The sequence below is a fragment of the Symphalangus syndactylus genome, chromosome 22 (genome assembly GCF_028878055.3).
Source record: "Symphalangus syndactylus isolate Jambi chromosome 22, NHGRI_mSymSyn1-v2.1_pri, whole genome shotgun sequence".
NCBI lineage: Eukaryota > Metazoa > Chordata > Mammalia > Primates > Hylobatidae > Symphalangus > Symphalangus syndactylus.
In genome coordinates this window covers 16,461,231-16,480,836 of record NC_072444.2, presented here as the reverse complement: position 1 = coordinate 16,480,836, position 19,606 = coordinate 16,461,231, and the positions used below count along the sequence as shown (strand labels likewise).

General features: G+C 38.1%; 1 protein-coding gene across 12 annotated transcripts in view; it reads right to left on the bottom strand.

Annotated features, from left to right (window-relative positions):
* EIF4G3 (eukaryotic translation initiation factor 4 gamma 3) overlaps positions 1 to 19,606 on the bottom strand; it is a 369,656-nt gene that overhangs the window by 160,951 nt on the left and 189,099 nt on the right. For 9 of the 12 annotated variants that reach the window (XM_063631629.1, XM_063631624.1, XM_063631625.1 and 6 more), the window contains 2 exons: positions 7,403 to 7,582; positions 6,679 to 6,793 (listed from right to left, as the gene is read on the bottom strand). In XM_063631629.1, the coding sequence (XP_063487699.1) occupies positions 6,679 to 6,793; positions 7,403 to 7,582 (295 nt within the window). Of the gene's footprint in view, positions 1 to 6,678; positions 6,794 to 7,402; positions 7,583 to 8,503; positions 8,525 to 19,606 lie in introns of all 12 variants that reach the window. The other 3 variants (XM_055261042.2, XM_063631623.1, XM_063631630.1) reach the window with 2 other exon arrangements.

Genomic DNA, 19,606 nt, shown 5'->3' with positions numbered 1-19,606 from the left:
CATAGGGAGGTACAAAAAGGATTAGCAAATTTCCTAATATTGGGGTGGGAAAAAGGCAGAGAACATATGGTCTAAAGATAAAGTCCAGATACTTAGAATCCAGGTTCCAAACTACATTTTCTATCATTCTTGAATCCACATCTTTGTTCTAGCTATAACCTACTCCTAACTCCTATCCTTTGAGTACACCAATCTCTTCAACTTTGACTATACTTCCCATCTGCCTGAAATTATCTTCTTCCCCGACTCCTTGTACTCCCAATGAGCTGTTTTTAACTTTCAAAACTTAAGACTATTATTATAATTACTATCAAGCCAAATTGTTTGCAGTAGAGGTGTGGAGAAGGGGTCAAATACTGGATGGTTTGAAGGTAGAGCCTATAGATTTGCTGACGAATTGGATACTGGTGTGACAGAAAGAAGACTCAAGGAAAACTCTTTCAGTTTCATGCCTGAGCAAGTGAAAGAACTGAGGTACTACTTACTAAGATGAGGAACACTGAAGGAATAGAGTTTGGGGCAGAAAAATCAAGAGTTCAATTTTAGACAGGTCAAGTTTCGGGTGCTTACCAGATCTTCAAGTACAGATCAAGTAGTTAGACAGTGACACAAATCTGGAGTCAGAGGATAGGTATGAGTTACAGTTATCCATTTTGGAATTCACCGAATATAAACAACATTTAAACAAGACTAGATAACTCAGGAAATGAATACAGATAGAAAAGAAGCCCAATGGTTAAATCTTGGGGCATTCCCTGTCATCACAGAAATTGGGAAAACTCCAGCCAAAGAGATGAAAACCAAGGCAGTGGTTGAAATCAAGAAAATTATTCAAGAATGAGGGCTGTGCTTAACCACATCAAATGGTGCTGAAGAGGTCAAATAAGATTTTCCAAAGTACAATTCACCAGTGACCTTGACAAAAGTTGTTTGGGCAGAGAGGTGAAGAGTGTGAAGCCTGATTTGAGTGGGTTCAATAGTGAAAGAGAAGACAGAAAATGAAAACCATGAGTATAAATATTTTCCTTAAAAATTTTGCCATAAAAGCAGAAAAATTGAGCTATAGCTGGACAAAAATATGGAATCAAAAAAACTTTACTTAATATGTCAATGAAACAGTGTGCCTATATACAGATGACACTAATCCAGCAGAGGAAGGGGGGAAAATTGTCAATGTGGGAAAGAAAGAATTGCTAGAGTAATAGCCTTAAATGGGTACAGGATGGGATCTAGTACACACATAAAAGATTGGTTTTCCACAGGAACATGGATAATTGATTCATCATAACAAGAAGGAAAAAAATATGTACGAGGGTAGTTAACACAGGTAAAATCCTTGGTACTAAGCAAACAGTCAAATAAGGCTGGCCCACTTTCATTATCACCATTAACATCCCCACTACCACCATAACACTTTTCAAGTGTAAAGTTGTTGGAAACACCATGATTTGCAGTACCAGAATTCTGTAGGTATCAATTAGGTTTGGTGAATCAGATCTAAGCAGATCTTGGAAAAGATCTAAGCAGAGGGCATGACTATGATTTCAGTAAGTTCAATGTAAAAAGACCAAAAAAAAATCTCAGTCATCCTCTAACAATGAGTAAACTATTCTCAAAGCAGAGCTCAAATTAGCAATTATGTGCTACTTTATTATGTCATTGGCTCAGAAATTAACTCAGAAAACAAATCCCCAAAATTGGTTTCAAATGCTGCCAGGCAAGCAACACAATCTGCTCACTTCACCATATTTTTTGAGGTAAGTGAAATAAGATCCAAAAGGTGATCTCTTAAAAAAAAAAAAAAAAAAAACCTAGACTCTTCTCATGAAACATTTTTGAGCCTACATGATTGGGGAAGAGCCTGGTATATCACATTAATCCAATAAATATGGCAGAACAAGATAATCTCAATACAGTGGGATTAAATGCAATTGGCAAAACATTAAGTCTTCTTAACTGTGAACTCTAGCAGAGTAGAAAATCTGCCCTACCAAATAATAGTATATTATTATAAATATATAATATTTATAATAAGCTAGTCAGAAACATTTAAAAACATTTTTATTCTACTAGAAATGAGTAATTTTTGCATATCATTTATTAATTAGTTTAGTTAATTAATGTCTCTGGACCTCAGATTTCTTATGCACGGAATGAGGTACATTTGTATAGATCAAGGATCTGTCATCTACAGTCTAAGAGCCAAATCTAGTCCACCACTAATTATTTTTTTAAATAAAGTTTTATTGGAAGACACCCACGTACAGTAGTTTATCAACTGTCTATGGCTGATTTTACATCACAGTGGCACAGCTGAACAGCTGCAACAGAGACCATACAGCCTGCAAAACCTGAGATATTTACTATCTAGCCTTTTACTGAAAAAAAAAGTTTACTGATCCCAGTTCTAAATCAGTGGTTCCCAAACCTCAGTCTATATAAAAAGTGTCAATGATGTATTGCAAAATTAATACAATAACAATCATGAAATACAAACACACACAGAGGTTTTTTTTTTTTTATGTGAACCTTGGTTTGTATTTTTTTTTTTTTTTTATTATACTTTAAGTTTTAGGGTATAGGTGCACAACGTGCAGGTTAGTTACATATGTATGCATGTGCCATGTTGGTGTGCTGCACCCATCAACTCTTCATTTAACATTAGGTATATCTCCTAATGCTATCCCTCCTCCCTCCCCCCACCCCACAACAGGCCCCGGTGTCACACAGAGGTTCAACAACTAAAAATTTGTATAAAGGACTGCTCCTATTTGATGATTTTTGTTGTTAAAACATGAAATGATACTGGCAGTAAATGGCAGTTTTCTTTAAAGGTCTTCTTGGCCAAATTATAAATTTAATAGTCATGTATGTTTTCTACTTTATTTTACTCTACTTTTTATTCATTTTACTTGTCTATGATGTGAAACCAATGGTGCAGTGAATATTTAGATTTCTTCTCATTGTTTAAACCTAAGCACAATATCTAACAGCCTTACTATAAGAAACTGAATGGCAGGAAGAGTATCTTAACACCTGTATTCCACAAAATAACTGGCACACTGCCTGTCTTCTAAAAAAAATTCAAAACCTTGAATTTTCCATAGAAACAGTAATAAACATGGCCAGGTGCAGTGGCTCATGCCTGTAATCCTAGCACTTTGGGAGGCCAAGGCAGGCAGAATGCCTGAGCTCAGGAGTTCGAGACCAGCCTTGGTACACGGTGAAACACCATCTCTACTAAAGTACAAAAAATTATATATCATAAATTATGATTCATTCCAAAAATAGATTATATAGCTTTTAAAAGAAATGAGAGAAGTTCTATAGATAATGAAATAGAAAGATGCCCATGAATATAGTATGAGAGGAAAACAATAACCAGGAAGTTTTATTATTTAGACTACTATAAATATTCCGTGTTGAGTTTAAAAAAACTTGTTAAATATAAATGAAAAAAAAGTACGTATCAAACTGTTAAATGTTATTTCTGTAAACGGTGGGAAGGGAGAGAAACTGGCTATTTCAACTTTATGCACTCTAGATTATTTAAAATTTTTTTTTTTTTTTTAGACGGAGTCTTGCTCTGTCACCCAGGTTGGAGTGCAGTGGCATGATCTCTGCTCACTGCAACTTCCGCCTCCTGGGTTCAAGCAATTCTTCTGCTTCAGCCTGCTGAGTAGCTGGGATTACAGGCACCCGCCACCACATCCCGCTAAGTAGGGACGGGGTTTCATCATGTTGGCCAGGCTAATCTTGAATTCCTGACCTCATGATCCACCTGCCTCAGCCTCCCAAAGTGCTGGGATTACAGGCATGAGCTGCCACGCCCAGCCTATTTAAATTTTTATCATTAATTTAGTTACTTTCATAATGAAATAAATTATTTTAAGATTGTTTTTCTAATATTAAGAAAACTAGAGAAACAATATTTTAATCTAGATGATAAACTGCCCACTTGATGTCTACTGGATCTGCATGAGAATTTACTGGGGAAGAAAGCATATCTATGAAAGGGAACAGACATCAATAATATCTGAGATACAATTATACCTCAACATACTGCTTTTTCATAAAAATGAATAAAAATGGTATATATCTAATAGAAATAAAGCCAAAACGTTACAATATTGTATATTCAAATCTGCACATTATGTCCCTACTAGTAAACTCACCATTACTGTTTCTATACATATTGTACAATAGTATTAAAAGCAATAAAGAGGGCTGGCACAGACTTACAGCAGGAAATTTAATGATGACATTTTCTGAGTAAAGTGATTGGCATAATCGCTAAGTAAAAAGCAGATTACAATTCAGTAAGACATCTTTAAAAATGATGTTGGAAATTAGAAGACTAATTGTATTCCCCTTGCAACACAGAAATTAAAGGGAGACACTGTCCATTTTAGCATGTTTATGCTAATTAATAATCCCATTGTTTTCTATTTAAAAAATTCTAGATAGTAACAACCATTGTTACTCTCAAAAATAATTACTTTGATTTAGGTTTTCAGAATAAGGACCTAGAATAAAGGCACTAGAATTACATAAAAATGGTGACAAAGTTAAGTCCAAGGATTACACAAGGAATACTTCAACAGCACTTGCAATATGCTGTCGAAAGTTGGGTGATATATATATTGTGTAACTTTTAAATTCACATATATGTAACACATTATTGTTCTGAAAATATCAAATTTCATAGTAATGATACAACTTAATAAACCTGAGTTAAATAAACATATTTGAGACATTTAGTGAGGTTATATAAAATGTAGTATTAATCCCTTATCTGCAATTTCAGTTACCTGAAGTCAACCATGTTCTGAAAATACTAAACAAGATTCCAGAAATTAACAATTCATAAGATTTAAATTGCAAGCCATTCTGAATAGAATGATAAAATCTTGCACTGTCCTGCTTCATGTCACCAGAGATGTGAATCATCCCTTTACCCAGTGTATCCATGCTGTATATGCTACATGCCAATTAGTCACTTAGCAGCCCTTTTATCAGATCAAAAAAAAAAAACAAAAAAACCCATGGTATATATAGCATACTATCTGAGGTTTTATACGCCCACCGGGGGTCTTGGAATGTATTCCCTGAGGATAAGTGAAGGGTATTGCCTAGCACTTTGAAATAGCAGTTTCCCAAGACAGTATCAACCAAAGTAACAGAAAAAAAACTTTTCCCTTTTCTAAAAGAAGTAAAGCCACGTAACATTTGGTTGCTTTGCCTACTTCACCTCAAAACTGAAAAAAAAAAAAACCTTCTTGGGCTACTTGAATCAAATCAATTCTGCTGTAATCTTAACTGAGACAATCCCAATTTTAGGAAACTGGTTAATGGATAAGTTACCGTGTTATATTAAGATTATTTAATAAGTTTTTGCTTTGTTGGTAATATAACAGATTAATGCTTACTGAATCTCAAAACTTAATTTTTCTAGTATCTACTAATTTTATCCCTTATTATTCACCTTCCATGGAATAAGAGAAATGTAATATGAAGTAAAAATTTGTTGAATGAAATAAGTAATTTTTATCACTTTTAGTTCAGCATTGGCGCATATGCCAATAATCTTGGCAACCCAGCTCTCTCTAAATTAAAAACACTTTTAATTTTTCAAGGCATTTTCATTGAAACTAATACCCAAAATCTCCCCCATGCCATAGATCTTATCACAATTTTGCAGAGAATCACAGGTTCACTGAGTTATATTTAGTTATGGCATGTATATTCTCCAAGTACCTGCCAGTCACTGTTCTAGGGGCTGGGGATATAGCAGTGAACAAAACAAAAATCTCTACTTTCATGGAAATTGCATTCCAGTAAGAAAGACATTAACAAAATCTTTAAGGTGTAAGGTGGTGGGAAATGTTTGGAGAAAAAGAAATTGTGAAAGGAGGATAAGGTATATTCATGCCCCTGGCAAAAATCCAATAAAAATCTAGGTAACAGTGAACTGGTGGAAGATGTCAGAACTCTGAAACATGATTCTTTCCAGTAGAATTATCTGCTTGTAAAGAAGGTGTCATTAACTAAATATATTCCTATAAAACTTCTCTTGTAAGCCACTCTCTAAAAAGTAACTTTTCTTTTTTTTTTTTTTTCTTTTGAGACAGAGTCTAGCTCTGTCACCCAGGCTGAGTGCAGTGGCATGATCTTGGCTCACTGCAAGCTCCGCCTCCCAGGTTCAAGCCATTCTCCTGCCTCAGCCTCCCAAATATCTGGGACTACAGGCACCCGCCACCACGCCCAGCTAATTTTTTGTATTTTTAGTAGAGACGGGGTTTCACCATGTTAGCCTGGATGGTCTCAATCTCCTTGCCCACCTCGGCCTCCTAAAGTGCTGGGATTACAGGCGTGAGCCACCGCGCCCAGCCAAAACATTACTTTTAAAGCTGGGCAGAGTGGCATGTGCCAGTAGTTCCAGCTACTTGGGAAGGTAAGGCAGGATGATCACTTGAGCCCAGGAGTTTAAGACCAGCCTGACTAACGTAATGAGACTCCCATTTCTGGAAGAAAAAAAAAAAGTAGCTTTCAAGAAAGAACTGTTGGCAGCATGTTATTTAAAAATTCTTCTTACCACTAAACCTCATTGTATAAACTGACCCACCAAGCAACAAAATTTAAAAAACTAGCAGAAATGTCTTGACTTTTCCTACTTACCATAAGCATTGGGGAAGTCCCCAGGTCCTGGTCCAGGATAAAAAGGACCTGGCCCCGGTGGTTGAACTGGATATTGTTGTGGGGGCCCAACATAAGGAGGGCCACTATGACGGTACTAGAAAAGAGAAAGTATGAATATTTATAAATAATATGGTATCTGGGGGCGAAAAACATAATAAAATAATAAGAAGAAGAAAGTAGCTTACTACAGAAAGTAAAGTTCTCTGTGTAAGAGAATCATTTAAATGAGGTAAAGCGATTGGGTCAAACACATTAAAAATGCTTGCTTGCCAGCAAGATACAATGAGAATGAAGAGAAAGGTGCAGCTTAGTAAAGCCATACAACGTATCAGTGCACAGGCAGACATCAGCTCACTGTAAAATAATCTCAGGCTGGTAGCTTTTCAATGACATTAAAGGATTTCAGGAACAGCATAATCACTCAGTCCATTTTAGAGCAGTTGGTTGTGGCAAAGGGATGGGAGAAAGCAAGTAGATAAAAACAATTTCTCTATCATTTTAAAAAATTTTAAGTAAACAGATGTAGAAATATCTTCACACAGCATAATGAAAAATCACAAAAGGGCTAGATACTTAACCAACAAAACAGTTCACACATCACCAAAAACTAATGCCACAATTCATCCTCCCAGCTCCCTCTGATGAGAATCTGGGTTAATTCCCACTCTATTGCTGGACCACCTAGGCCTCAAAGATACTTTACCTGTGGTATACAGTACTGAGGCCCCTGGGGCACTGGGTACGGCATGGGCAGATGGTTAACCATCATGATGTGCTGATTAGCCTGGTACACTGCAGTGGGTGTCTGTGCACCAGGACGAATGGAAGGACTGCTGTTCGGGATGGTAGCTCTAGGAGGCTGTATTTGAGGCCTCTGGAAAAACTGGGAAGGGGAGAAAAAAAAAATTTTTTTTTTCTTTTTTTTTTTTTTTTCTTTTTTTTTTTACAAAGGGGAATATATAAATTTTACTGTCTCCTTTTCTTCACTAATAAAAATCTGGTCAACTTGAATTACAAATACAATACGCATAAAAAGAATAAATTACCTATTGCTGGGTTCCCAAAAATATACCATACTAGGGCGAGCTCTTATCAGTATCAACACATATTTGATAACAGTAGGGTGGTTTCGACCCGACTGTATATATACAGTATGTGTATATGCAGATACACATACTGTATATATACATACATATATGCATATACACATACTATATATATATACATACATATATGTATAATAAAGTATAACAAATGGGGTAGCTGATATTGATATTTCTCTATTATATAAAAGAACTGACTCTGATAAAGAGTAAGTGGTTCATTATCAACTCATTAAAAATTAAACATAGCCTCCTAAAAGACTGCTGCTCAAGTAATTTATAAAATACTTAGAAGAACAAGGAATCTCTTTGATCATAAAATATTTACCCAGTCCATCAGGGTCAAGCTAAATTAAACCATCCGTAGGGTTGTCACATGCTGAACTAAGCAGTTTTTTTCCTCTCCAAAAGGTGGCACAATCTCATACTAAACTGAGCCTTCTAGAATAGTTCGCAATAAAAGTAGACAATCTAGACAGGCCTAAGAATGGTCTGGAATCAGCAGAGTTCAAATTTCTCAAAATGGCAACCAGTACCTGTAGTTATTTATAATTTTCACTGCAGGATTAAAAGCCTTGAAACAATATACCAATAGTAAATTTCCAACGTGAATGTATCCATTCATTAGCAATCAATCTCAATGTAATAATAACAAGCAGACTGAGTTATAAAGAGGCCATGCAGAACCAGTAGTTTGTTACCTGGATAGGTCTGAATCCTCCCTTCAAATATGAAGCAAGAAAGCAGCAGGAAACAGAAAGAAAGCCAATGGAAAAGCTTACAGATCAGTTGGAAGGGACAGGACATAGCATGCAGCTCAACAAAAATATCTTTCTATTTAGTAATAATAGGAGAAGAAAGAAGACTAGAAAATCAGAATGACAGTTCTTCACTTGAGAATTTAACCACACATAGAATCAAAGAATCAAGTCACATTTAATTGAAATCCAGTGGCAAAAATCCTCGATGATTATTAATAGCCACAAGTTACAGCAGTGTGCAAGGAAATGTCTGCTTGGTGGCACAAGTACAGTTGTGACTACTGGTTCCTACTCTTGGATCTCATGATCACCCATTTCATGATCTGGCATTGTCTAGCATCTCTGTGATCTACTTGCCATCTGTGTCATTCCTTATTTTTGTAAAAGTCCTAAGAAATAAACTTTTCAATAAAGATCAGACTCTTAATGACAGAGACTTGCTTGCTCTTTTTAACTAATCAGGTATATAAGAGGGCACTTATAGCTCTAAAATGGAGAATTATAATAACAATCTTAAAATGTTGTCTTGCCCCAAAATAAATAAAGCAGCAAAATATTCATTGCTATCAGTCCAAAAAAAGATAAGCTTCAACCTTTGGGCCCACTCTGGTCTTATTTCGTCCTACTCTTAGGCGTCAAACTACCCACAGATGGTATAAGTAACTTGATCTTGTGCTCAAAAGGAAGAACTGGAATCTAGTGTCCAAGGCTCATCCCCATTCAGCCTTCCTACCCCATGGCAAAGATGGCCCTAAAGAAATTAAGTCACAGAAAAACAACAGCCAGAAAGGTAGAGCAGGAGTACAGAATAAAGGGGGGGACCAAAGGGGCAGGCCACAGAGAGTAGGTGATGGAGATGAAAAGAAAGCCGGGAGGCAAAGTTGGTAACATAGGAACCTGGGATGCAATACAACTACAGGAACCATCTTCTAGTTATCTCCACTGACACAGTTTTGGTGACAACAGTTTTTTGTTGGCTGCTAACAGGAACAATAAAGCAGTAAACCTCCCACTACTGGACTGCATTTCTCGTAATTACAAAGCAAACAGAATCTATTATGCATCAATGCATGTGATCTGTAAACAACATTTCAAGAACAAACAAGTATTTTTATAATGTAGTTAATATCAGGAGCTACAAGAATGATACAAGCCTAAGTAGAGAAGAGTCATTATCAGTTCAACCTACTGGGCATTGCTAAATAACACAGCCAGAGGGTAAAAATCTTAATACTGAAAGATCCCTTGAACTCAACTGTAGAGGGCAGCCCAGCCAAGATAAAGGGCATATCAAATGAACACAGGTGATCATCTATTATGGTAACATTATCATCAAATAATGTCAAAATACTCCTATGTTGCCTGAAGAAATAGGGTGTTACAGGGTGGTAAGGAGAGGAGAAAGAAAACGAATCCATTAACTTATGCAGAGTAAGAAAAATAGATACGGGCAATGTTTTCCAAAAATTTTAAGTCTGTATGTGAAATCTTTTCCTACCACTATTTTCCAGCTGTTCTGATAAAACTTTTAACCAGCCTGTCCAGAATAACTGAGGTTACATATTATTCAATGAGGTTTCTGAACAGTATGAAACTAATTTCCTCAGTAACTTTGAAGTAAAAACAGTGTTTCTAATGATATTCCTAATATTAACATATAGCTGAACCAAAAAACCCTAAATATGTGGTGATATTGATATACTAATTTTTTTTTGGGCAGCGGGGAGATGGAGTCTTGCTCTGTCGCCTAGGCTGGAGTGCAGTGGCTGATCTTGGCTCACTGCAACCTCTACCTCCCGGGTTCAAGCGATTCTCCTGCCTCAGCCTCCTGACTAGCTGGGACTACAGGCACCCACCACCACTCCCGGCTAATTTGTGTATTTTTAGTAGAGATGGGGTTTCACCATATTGGCCAGGCTGGTCTCGAATACCTGACCTTGTGATCTGCCCACCTTGGCCTCCCTCAAAGTGCTGGGATTATATGCATCAGCCACTGTGCCCGGCCAATAAACTAATTTTTATACACTAAGAATTCAGCTTTGAAGCTAAAGAGAAATGTATTTATAAAGCACCAACCTAAGCATTATATATATACACACTTCTTTTTTTTTTGAGACGGAGTCTTGCTCTGTCGCCCAGGCTGGAGTGCAGTGGCGTGATCTTGGCTCACTGCAACCTCCACCTCCCAGGTTCAAGCGATTCTCCTGCCTCAGCCTCCTGAGTAGCTGGGACTACAGCCACGTGACACCAAGCCCAGCTAATTTTTGTATTTTTAGTACAGACAGGGTTTCACCGTGTTAGCCAAGATGGTCTCGATCTCCTGACCTCGTGATCCGCCTGCCTCGGCCTCCCAAAGTGCTGGGATTACAGGCATGAGCCACCGTGCGCAGTCAAGATATATATTAACTCATGCTCACAAATGACCTTGAAGGCAAGTACTATTATTAACAGGTCATAAGATATATGTAAAAACTAAGGAACAGGGAGATTAAATAACTTGCTGAAAGCCTCCCCCATCTGTAACTAAAACACAGTCAGGTTATAGGCATGTACTTTTAACTGTTACACATATTACCTCTCATGAAATGGAATACCCCCATATTTTCAAATAAACCAGCAGAAATCTTTTCTTTATAAACGCTGAATGGATGTAGCAGGACCTTTATCCAACTATACTAATGGGTGGCATGTCCCTCAATCATAATTGATTCCTGGTAAGAAAAATTTTCCATCAAGTTACTTCACAAAACACAGGCTTATTCAAGAAAACAAATTTCTTCTACCTACACAACTCAAATTCTCTATCTCCCAAAAAGTGACTGAAACTTGTTCATATGCTAAAAGCGTATCCTTGGCATACCATTTTACAGACTTACTTTTGCTCAACTTCACTGCATTAATACTTTTTACAACAATAGTCTATCTGGAGCTTGTGTTTTCCACTTAAAAGTACAGGATCACTTACACACACATACACACACACGCACCAGAAGAGATTCTAGAAAAGCCATAATGACTAGAAATGAAAAAAAAAAAGAAAGAAAAAAAAATATCCTTTTTGTACTCCTTCCAAACCATTCAATCACAAGTGCATAATTAGATTTAATAGTAATAGAAGAAATTCAGATTCTAAGTTGGGTAAGCATAGCAGTAAACCATAGGTTATTAAAAGGAATATATAAATGGGCTTTCCCAAACTGCTTGCAATCCTTCAAATTTCTTTTCTTCTCAGCTGAGTGATGAACAATCATTAAGAGTCAAACTCTCCTGAATGGAAGGAGCCATTTAGTCTCACCATCCACCTAAAGTCTGAATATATTTTACAATATACCACTAGGGATATGAAACTTTAGCAACTTAAGATACAAATTCTTTTCATAATTAAATGGAGTTTTAATACTGTAAAACTCTTCCTTCTACTGGCCCCCAATTTTTCTCCCTATATCACCTATCCACTTGTCTCGTGTCCATCCCTAAAATCACAAAGAAGTCAAATCCTTCTCCATCAGCGACAGACCACTAAGTTATGTGAACACTGCCATTACTGACAATTTTCACACCACTATTTTTTGTTTCAAGCCAATCATAACCCTCTCCTAGCATCCTGTCCCTCCAACCAAGATTTTTAATTCCCAAATGAGCTTGATCTTTTCTTTCAATCTTGTTCCAACACAAAGGTATTGAGGTGGGGTCTGCCCAGAATGTACTTGGCACTCACTAAAAAAAATTTGTTGCTGAGTGAAAGGGCAACATACCTCTCTTATTCCTTCCCGCTCCAATTCCATTAATGAAACCAAGAATCACAGGAGCACTTTTGTCAACCATATTTTACTACTGATTGCTACTGACACTCATTTAAAGCATTTAAATCCTCTTTATACATAACCTGGCTAAATAAGCCATGTTCTTCACTTCAGTGTGTACTCTTACAATTGTGTTTTGAAGCTCATATAGAGGATTTTGTAGTTTGTAACTCTGAAAATTTATCTGGCTAAACAAGCCATCATTTCAGATTGTACCGACTGCATGACAGTGTCAAACTACAGGATCATTAGAAAACCTGACCCATCCTGGCTAACAAGGTGAAACCACGTCTCCACTAAAAAAAATACAAAAAAGCTAGCCAGGTGTGGTGGCACGCACCTGTAGTCCCAGCTACTCAGGAGGCTGAAGCAGGAGAATGGCGTGAACCCGGGAGGCAGAGGTTGCAGTGAGCCGAGATCGCGCCACTGCACTCCAGCCTGGGCGACACAGCAAGACTCTGTCTCAAAAAAAAAAAAAAAAAAAAAAAAAAAAAAAAAACCTGACATAAACGTCACTTATCCAAGTAACAGAAAAAAATGCTGCAAAGAGCTAGGCAGAGAAAAGAGAGCCATGTACAACATAAAATTCACCTCCCAAACTTCATTTCAATCTGTTCTACTTCTTTCATCTTTCAAGGATTTATTATTAATACACCAGAAGGATGGCAGAGGAAGGTGAAAACTCTCATTTGAGGTAGTATTTTTGGCAGATCCAACAAGATAGGATACTTTTAAAACAGAGGCTGAACTTAGCATACTTATAATTGCTTACTTTCCCAGAAACACTCTAGAAGCCAGAAGAAAAAATGTTTCCTCTCGAAAAATCCTTTTAAAGATGCAATAATTCATATCATTATCCAAAGCTGCCTCATCAAAAACGTCTAACAAATGGTGTTTGAACGTGCTGGTAATTATGAAATATCGTTTTTCATGACTTTGCTCAGTAAAAGCATGAAAAGACAAAAACACCTCTAACAAATTATATAACAGAAATTCTCTGAAAAACATCTTTTCATTTTCAGCAACTAGAAAAATCCTATTTAATCACATTAGATATTCCCATGTGGGGAAAAGCTCTGAGTACAAGCATACCTCGTTTTATTCTGCTTTGCTTTATTGTGCATTATAGATATTGCATTCTTTACAAATCGAAAGTTTGTGAAACCCTTGTGTTGAGAAAGTCTATCAGCACCATTTTTCCAACAGCATGTGCTCATTTCGTGTTTGTCACATTTTGGTAATTCTCCCAATGTTTCAATTTTTTCATTATTATTATATCTGTTATGATGATGTGTGATAACTGACCTTTTATGTTATCATTGTAACTGGGAGCGCCATGAACTGCACCCATAGAAGACAGCAAACTTAAGAAAGTTGTGTGTGTTCTAACTGCTCCACCTACTGGCTGTTGTCCCCCGCCACTCCCATCTTTCTCCTCTCCTTAGACTTTCCTATTCAGCAGGCACAGTAACATTGAAGTTAGGCCATTATATCGAAATTAATAACTGAACAGTGGCCTCTATGTGGTCTTGTGCCACATCTCTCACTTTAAATAAAAACTATAAATGACTAAACTCAGTGAGGAAGGCATGTTAAAAGCTGAGATAGGCTGAAAGCTACTTCAAAAGCCAAGTTGTAAATGCAAAGAATAAGTTCTTGGAGGAAATTTAAAGTGCTACTCCAGTGAACACACAAATGATAAAGCAAAACAGCCTTATTGCTGATATGGAGAAAGAGCAGTTTGGATAGAAGATCAAACCAGCCACAACATTCCCTTAAGCCAAAATGTAATCCAAAGCAAAGTCCTAACTCTCATTTCAATTCTATGAAGGCTAAGAGGTAAGAAAGCTACAGAAGAAAAGTTTGAAGCTAGCAAAGGTTAGCTCATGAGGTTTAATGAAAGCAGCTGTCTCCATAACATGCAAGTGCAAGGTGAAGCAGCAAGTGCTTATGGAGAAACTGCTTCAAGTTATCCAGAAGATCCAGCCAAGATAACTGATGAAAGTGCCTACACTAAACACATGATTTTCAGAGTAGATGAAACAGCCATCTATTGAAACAAGATGTCATGCATTGACTTCTCTCTAGCTAGGACTCTCATAGCTAGTGAGAAGTCAATGCCTGGCATCAAAGCTTCAACAGGCTGACTCTACTGTTAGGGGCTAATGTAGCTGGTGACTTTAATTTGAAGCCAATACTTATTTACTATCCGGAAAATCCTAGGCCCTTAAGAATTATGCTAAATCTACTCAGACTATGCCCTATAAATAAAACAACAAAGCCAGAATGATAGCACATCTGTTTGCAGCATAGTTTGCTGGCTATTTTAAGGCCATTGTAGAGAGCTTAGATTCCTTTCAAAATATTACTGCTTACTGGGAAAACACCTAGTCACCCAAGAGCTCTGAGGGAGACATACACAGAGATTAATGTTGCTTTCATGCCTGCTAACACAACATCCACTCTGCAGCCTATGGATCAAGGAGTAGTTTTGATTTTCAAGACATTATTTAAGAAGTATATTTTCTAAGGCTACAGCTGCCATACATACTGATTTCTCTGATGGTTCTGGGCAAACTACATTAAAAACTTCCTGGAAAGGATTCGCCAATGCTGATGCCATTGAGAACATTTCCTGGGTGCAGTGGTGTACAACTGGAGTCCCAGATACTTAGGAGGCTGAGGTTGGAGGATTGTTCTAGCCCAGGAGTTTGAGGCTAGCCCAGGTAACATAGTGAGACCCTATTCCCCTAAAAGGAGGGGAAGGGAGGGGAGGGAAGGGGAGGGGAGGGAAGGGGAGGGGAGGAGAGGGGAGGAAAGGGGAAGAGAGGGGAGGGAAGGGGAAGAGAGGGGAGGGGAAGAGAGGGGAGGGGAAGAGAGGGGCGGAGAGGACAGGAGAGGAGAGAAGAGATTTGTGATTCATGGGAGAAGTCCAAAGTATCAACATTAACAAGCATTTGGAAGAAGCTGATTCCAATACTCATGGATTACTATGAGGGATTCAAGACTTCAATGGAAGAAGTAAGTGCTGATATGGTGGAAATGGCAAAAGAACTAGAATTAGAAGTAGCGCCTGGGCAGGGCGCAGTGGCTCACGCTTGTAATCCCAACACTTTGGGAAGTGGAGGTGGGTGGATCACCTGAGGTCAGGAGTTCGAGACCAGCCTGCCCAACATGGTGAAACCCCGTCTCTACTAAAAATACAAAAAATTAGCTGGGCATAGTGGCAGACGCCTGTAATCCCAGCTACTTGGGAGGGTGAGCCAGGAGAATCACTTGAACCTGGGAGGTGGAGGTGCAGTGAGCCAAGATCACGCCACTGCACTGCAGCCTGGATAACAAGAGCAAAACTCTATCTCAAAAAAAAAAAAAAAAAAAAAAGTAGAGCCTGAAGATGCAACTGACTTTATCATGACAATCTCATGACAAAACTTGAACAAATGAGGGCTGGCTTCATATGGAGGAGCAAAAAAAAAGTGATTTCCTGAGATGGAATCTACTCCCGGTAAGGAGCTGTGAACATTGTTGAAAGGACAACAAAAGATTTAGAATATTACATAAACCTAGTTGATAAAGCAGCAGCAGAGTTTGAGATTGACTCCAATGATAAAAGAAGTTCTACTTTGCGTAAAATGCTGTTAAACAGCATCACATGCTGCAGAGAAATCTTTCATGAAATAAAGAGTCCATTGGCTGGGTGCAGTAGCTCACGCCTGTAATCCCAGCACTTTGGGAGGCCGACGCGGGCGGATCACTTGAGGTCAGGAGTTTAAGACCACTCTGGCCAATATGGTGAAACCTCAGGTCTACTAAAAATACAAAAAATTAGCCGGATGTGGTGGCATGTGCCTATGGTCCCAGCTACTCAGGTGGCTGATGCAGGAGAATTGCTTGAACCCAGGAGGTAGAGGTTGCAGCGAGCAGATTATGCCACTGCACTCCAGCCTGGGTGACAGAGCAAGACTCCATCTCAAAAACAAACAAATAAATTAAAAAAAAGAAGAGTCCATTAATGTGACAAACTTTGTCTTATTTCAAGAAATTGCCACAGCCACCTCAATCCTCAGCAACCACTACCCTGATGAGTCAGCACCCATCTACATTGAAGACACTTCACCAGCAAAAAGATTACAACTCACTGAAGACTCAGATAATCATTAGCATTTTTTAGCCAGAAAGTATTTAATTACCGGCCAAGTGCAGTGGCACACACCTGCAATCCCAGCACTTTAGGAGGCCGAGGTGGGCGGATCACGAGGTCAAGAGTTCAAGACCAGCCTGGCCAACATGGGGAAACCCCGTCTCTACCAGAAATCAAAAATTAGCCAGCGTAGTGGCACGTGCCTATAATCCCAGCTACTTGGGAGGCTGAGGCAGAGGCTGCAGTGAGCTGAGATCACGCCACTGTACTCCAGCCTGGGCGACAGAGCAAGACTCCATCTCAAAAAAAAGAGAAAGTATTTAATTACTATATGTACATCATTTGCTTACACATAATTCTACTGTTTAGTTAGTAGACTACAGCACAGTGGAAACATAACATATATACACTGGGAAACCAAAAAATTCACATGACTTGCTTTATTGCAGTATTTGCTTGATTGTCGTGGTCTGAAACCAAGTCTGCAATATCTCCGAGGCATGCCTATATTTATTAACTTGCAAAGCAATACAAAATATGCTTCAGTATATAGGTCTGCCTACTAGAAGATGACAAACTAACATCCGCAAATAGGAATTTCCTTGGTGAATATCTTTTAAAAGTCTAAAGTACTCTTGAAGAACAGTGCTATGATTTGCTGGCAAGTTATAAAGGGACAAGCTTTAAAGAGTCCACATAATGGGACATCACTCAGGTGTCAATTTGATAATCTGTTGATCCATGATAATTTATAATGGAGATTATTCCATTCTAAATTTTTTCTATATTTCCCTGCATGTGGTCAATATTATATAATTGAGGTTTCACTAAGAATCAGGATATGGAAGCCCTAGAGCTGAGTTGTTCAATACAGTAACCACAAGCCACACGTAACTACTTACACTAAAAATTCAGTTCCGGGTCAAGCACGGTGGCTCATGCCTTTAATCCCAGCACTTTGGGAGGCTAAGATGGGCGGATCGCTTGAGGTCAGGAGCTCAAGACAGGCCTGACCAACATGGCAAAATCCTGACTCTACAAAAAATACAAAACTTAATAGGGCGTGGTAGCTCACACCTATAGTTCCAGCTACTCAGGAGGCGGAGGCACAAAAATCACTTGAACCTGGGAGGAGGAGGTTGCAGAGAGCTGAGATCGTGCCACTGCACTCCAGCCTAGGTGACACAGTGAGACTCTGTCTCATAAAAAAAAAAAAAATTTCAGTTCTTTAGCTGCATTAGCCACATTTAAAGTGCTCTATAGCCATGTACAGCTAGTAGAGCTACAGCAGTGAAATGCACAAGTACAGAACATTTTCATCATCATAGAAATTCTATTACACAGTGCTACCCTAGAGGTTTATGTCAGGAACAGGAGGTGTTCTGTCAGATCATAACGGAGAGTCTTGGAAATGAGCATCCTTATAAAATACTTCACTCATGCTAAAAAATAGCTTGGGAAAAGGGGAAAGGCAGGCGGTCTCAATGCTAAAGGAAACTGACACTTATCAAGGACTTACCACATTTCAGACACTGTGATAGGCAGGTACTTTATCCTCACAACACCCATAGGAAATATATGCAGTTATTATAACATCTCAGTATTATGTCATTTATGAGCATATTTTACCCATTTCGAAGATCAGAAACCTGAGGCCCAAAGATAATTTGTAGTGAAGCTGAAATTGAATCCCAGTTTTACTGACCCCCAACATATATTTTCTTCACTATTTATGCTGCTACTATACAACTCCTTGTGAATGAGATACCAGATAAAACCACCCATCACTCACTTGTATCAAGCTCCAAAAAACAAAGAGCTCATAAGATCATAATTTAAGAGGTCATAAGGTCATATAGATGCTTGAGATGGCTTGCTATTCATATCCATTTAACTCTGTTGTGCCAGGTCTGGCCCATTTATTTTACTTTCCAAATCTAATAAATTGCCTATAGTAACACAAATATATCTCGACTAGGAATATAACACCACAAACTTTCAGTAAAGAAACCTTTAGGGATCATAATGAAAAAGAAATCTATATAAATCAGCTGTTCTTTTCAAAAGTTTCTTTTTCACAAAAAGAACCAAACCACAAGAGGAAAACATGCACAATTTCAATGCTTGCCACCAAGTAAGACATTTCCTGATGGCACATACTCCTCCTCCTCCTCCTCCTGCTGATAGCGTATGCTGGTTTTATGAAGCTCATTATTTCTTTACGCTAAATCCCACTGCTTTGAATACAGCATATTTTTCAGCATTTGTGAAAAGTATGTGAACCAAAATCATATATCAAAAAACTGCACAGTGTTTTGTCCTATGAACACTTTAAAATACTATTTCCCTCGTCTTTCTCATAATGAAAAGACTACTTAGTCACAGTATACAACCAACACTTGATCTCTATTGTGAAACCCAAAAGTAAAATAAGGACAGGAACATAAGTAACTCTAAACCAGAACTACACAGATTTTAATGACCAAATACATAAAATAAACAACACAGGCCAGAATCCAAATTATACCAAGTGGCTTGCTATAATTCTGAGTGTACTTTCTGTTATTTCAGTTTCTAATTACCTTGGGATTTTCAAGCATCAGTGCAAAAACAGTTGACATATTTCTAAAGCCACGTGTTTTGCATATAAAATGACTTAGTATTTCTTGTTTTATCTTTGAAGAAAACTGTAATTCTAAAAGCTCTTCAGGTTATAAAATGCCAAAAGAATAGCACATCCTTATTAATCTGAAGAATCTCCACAAAAGACAAAAACTAATAGTACTATCAGGAAGAAGATGTGGCTGAAATAATCCTAAGTGGAGCATGGCGCACTTGATTTGTGGGGACTCAAAAAGAGCTCTAGCCCTCCAAACAGAGTTAGAAGACCTTTATTAAATAAAAGAAGTTCCAAGGAATACACTCAAAGCAGTTTCTTTTTTTTTTTTTTTTGAGACGGAGTCTCGCTCTGAAGCCCAGGCTGGAGTGCAGTGGCGCGATCTCGGCTCACTGCAAGCTCCGCCTCCCAGGTTCACGCCATTCTCCTGCCTCAGCCTCTCCGAGTAGCTGGGACTACAGGCGTCCGCCACCACGCACGGC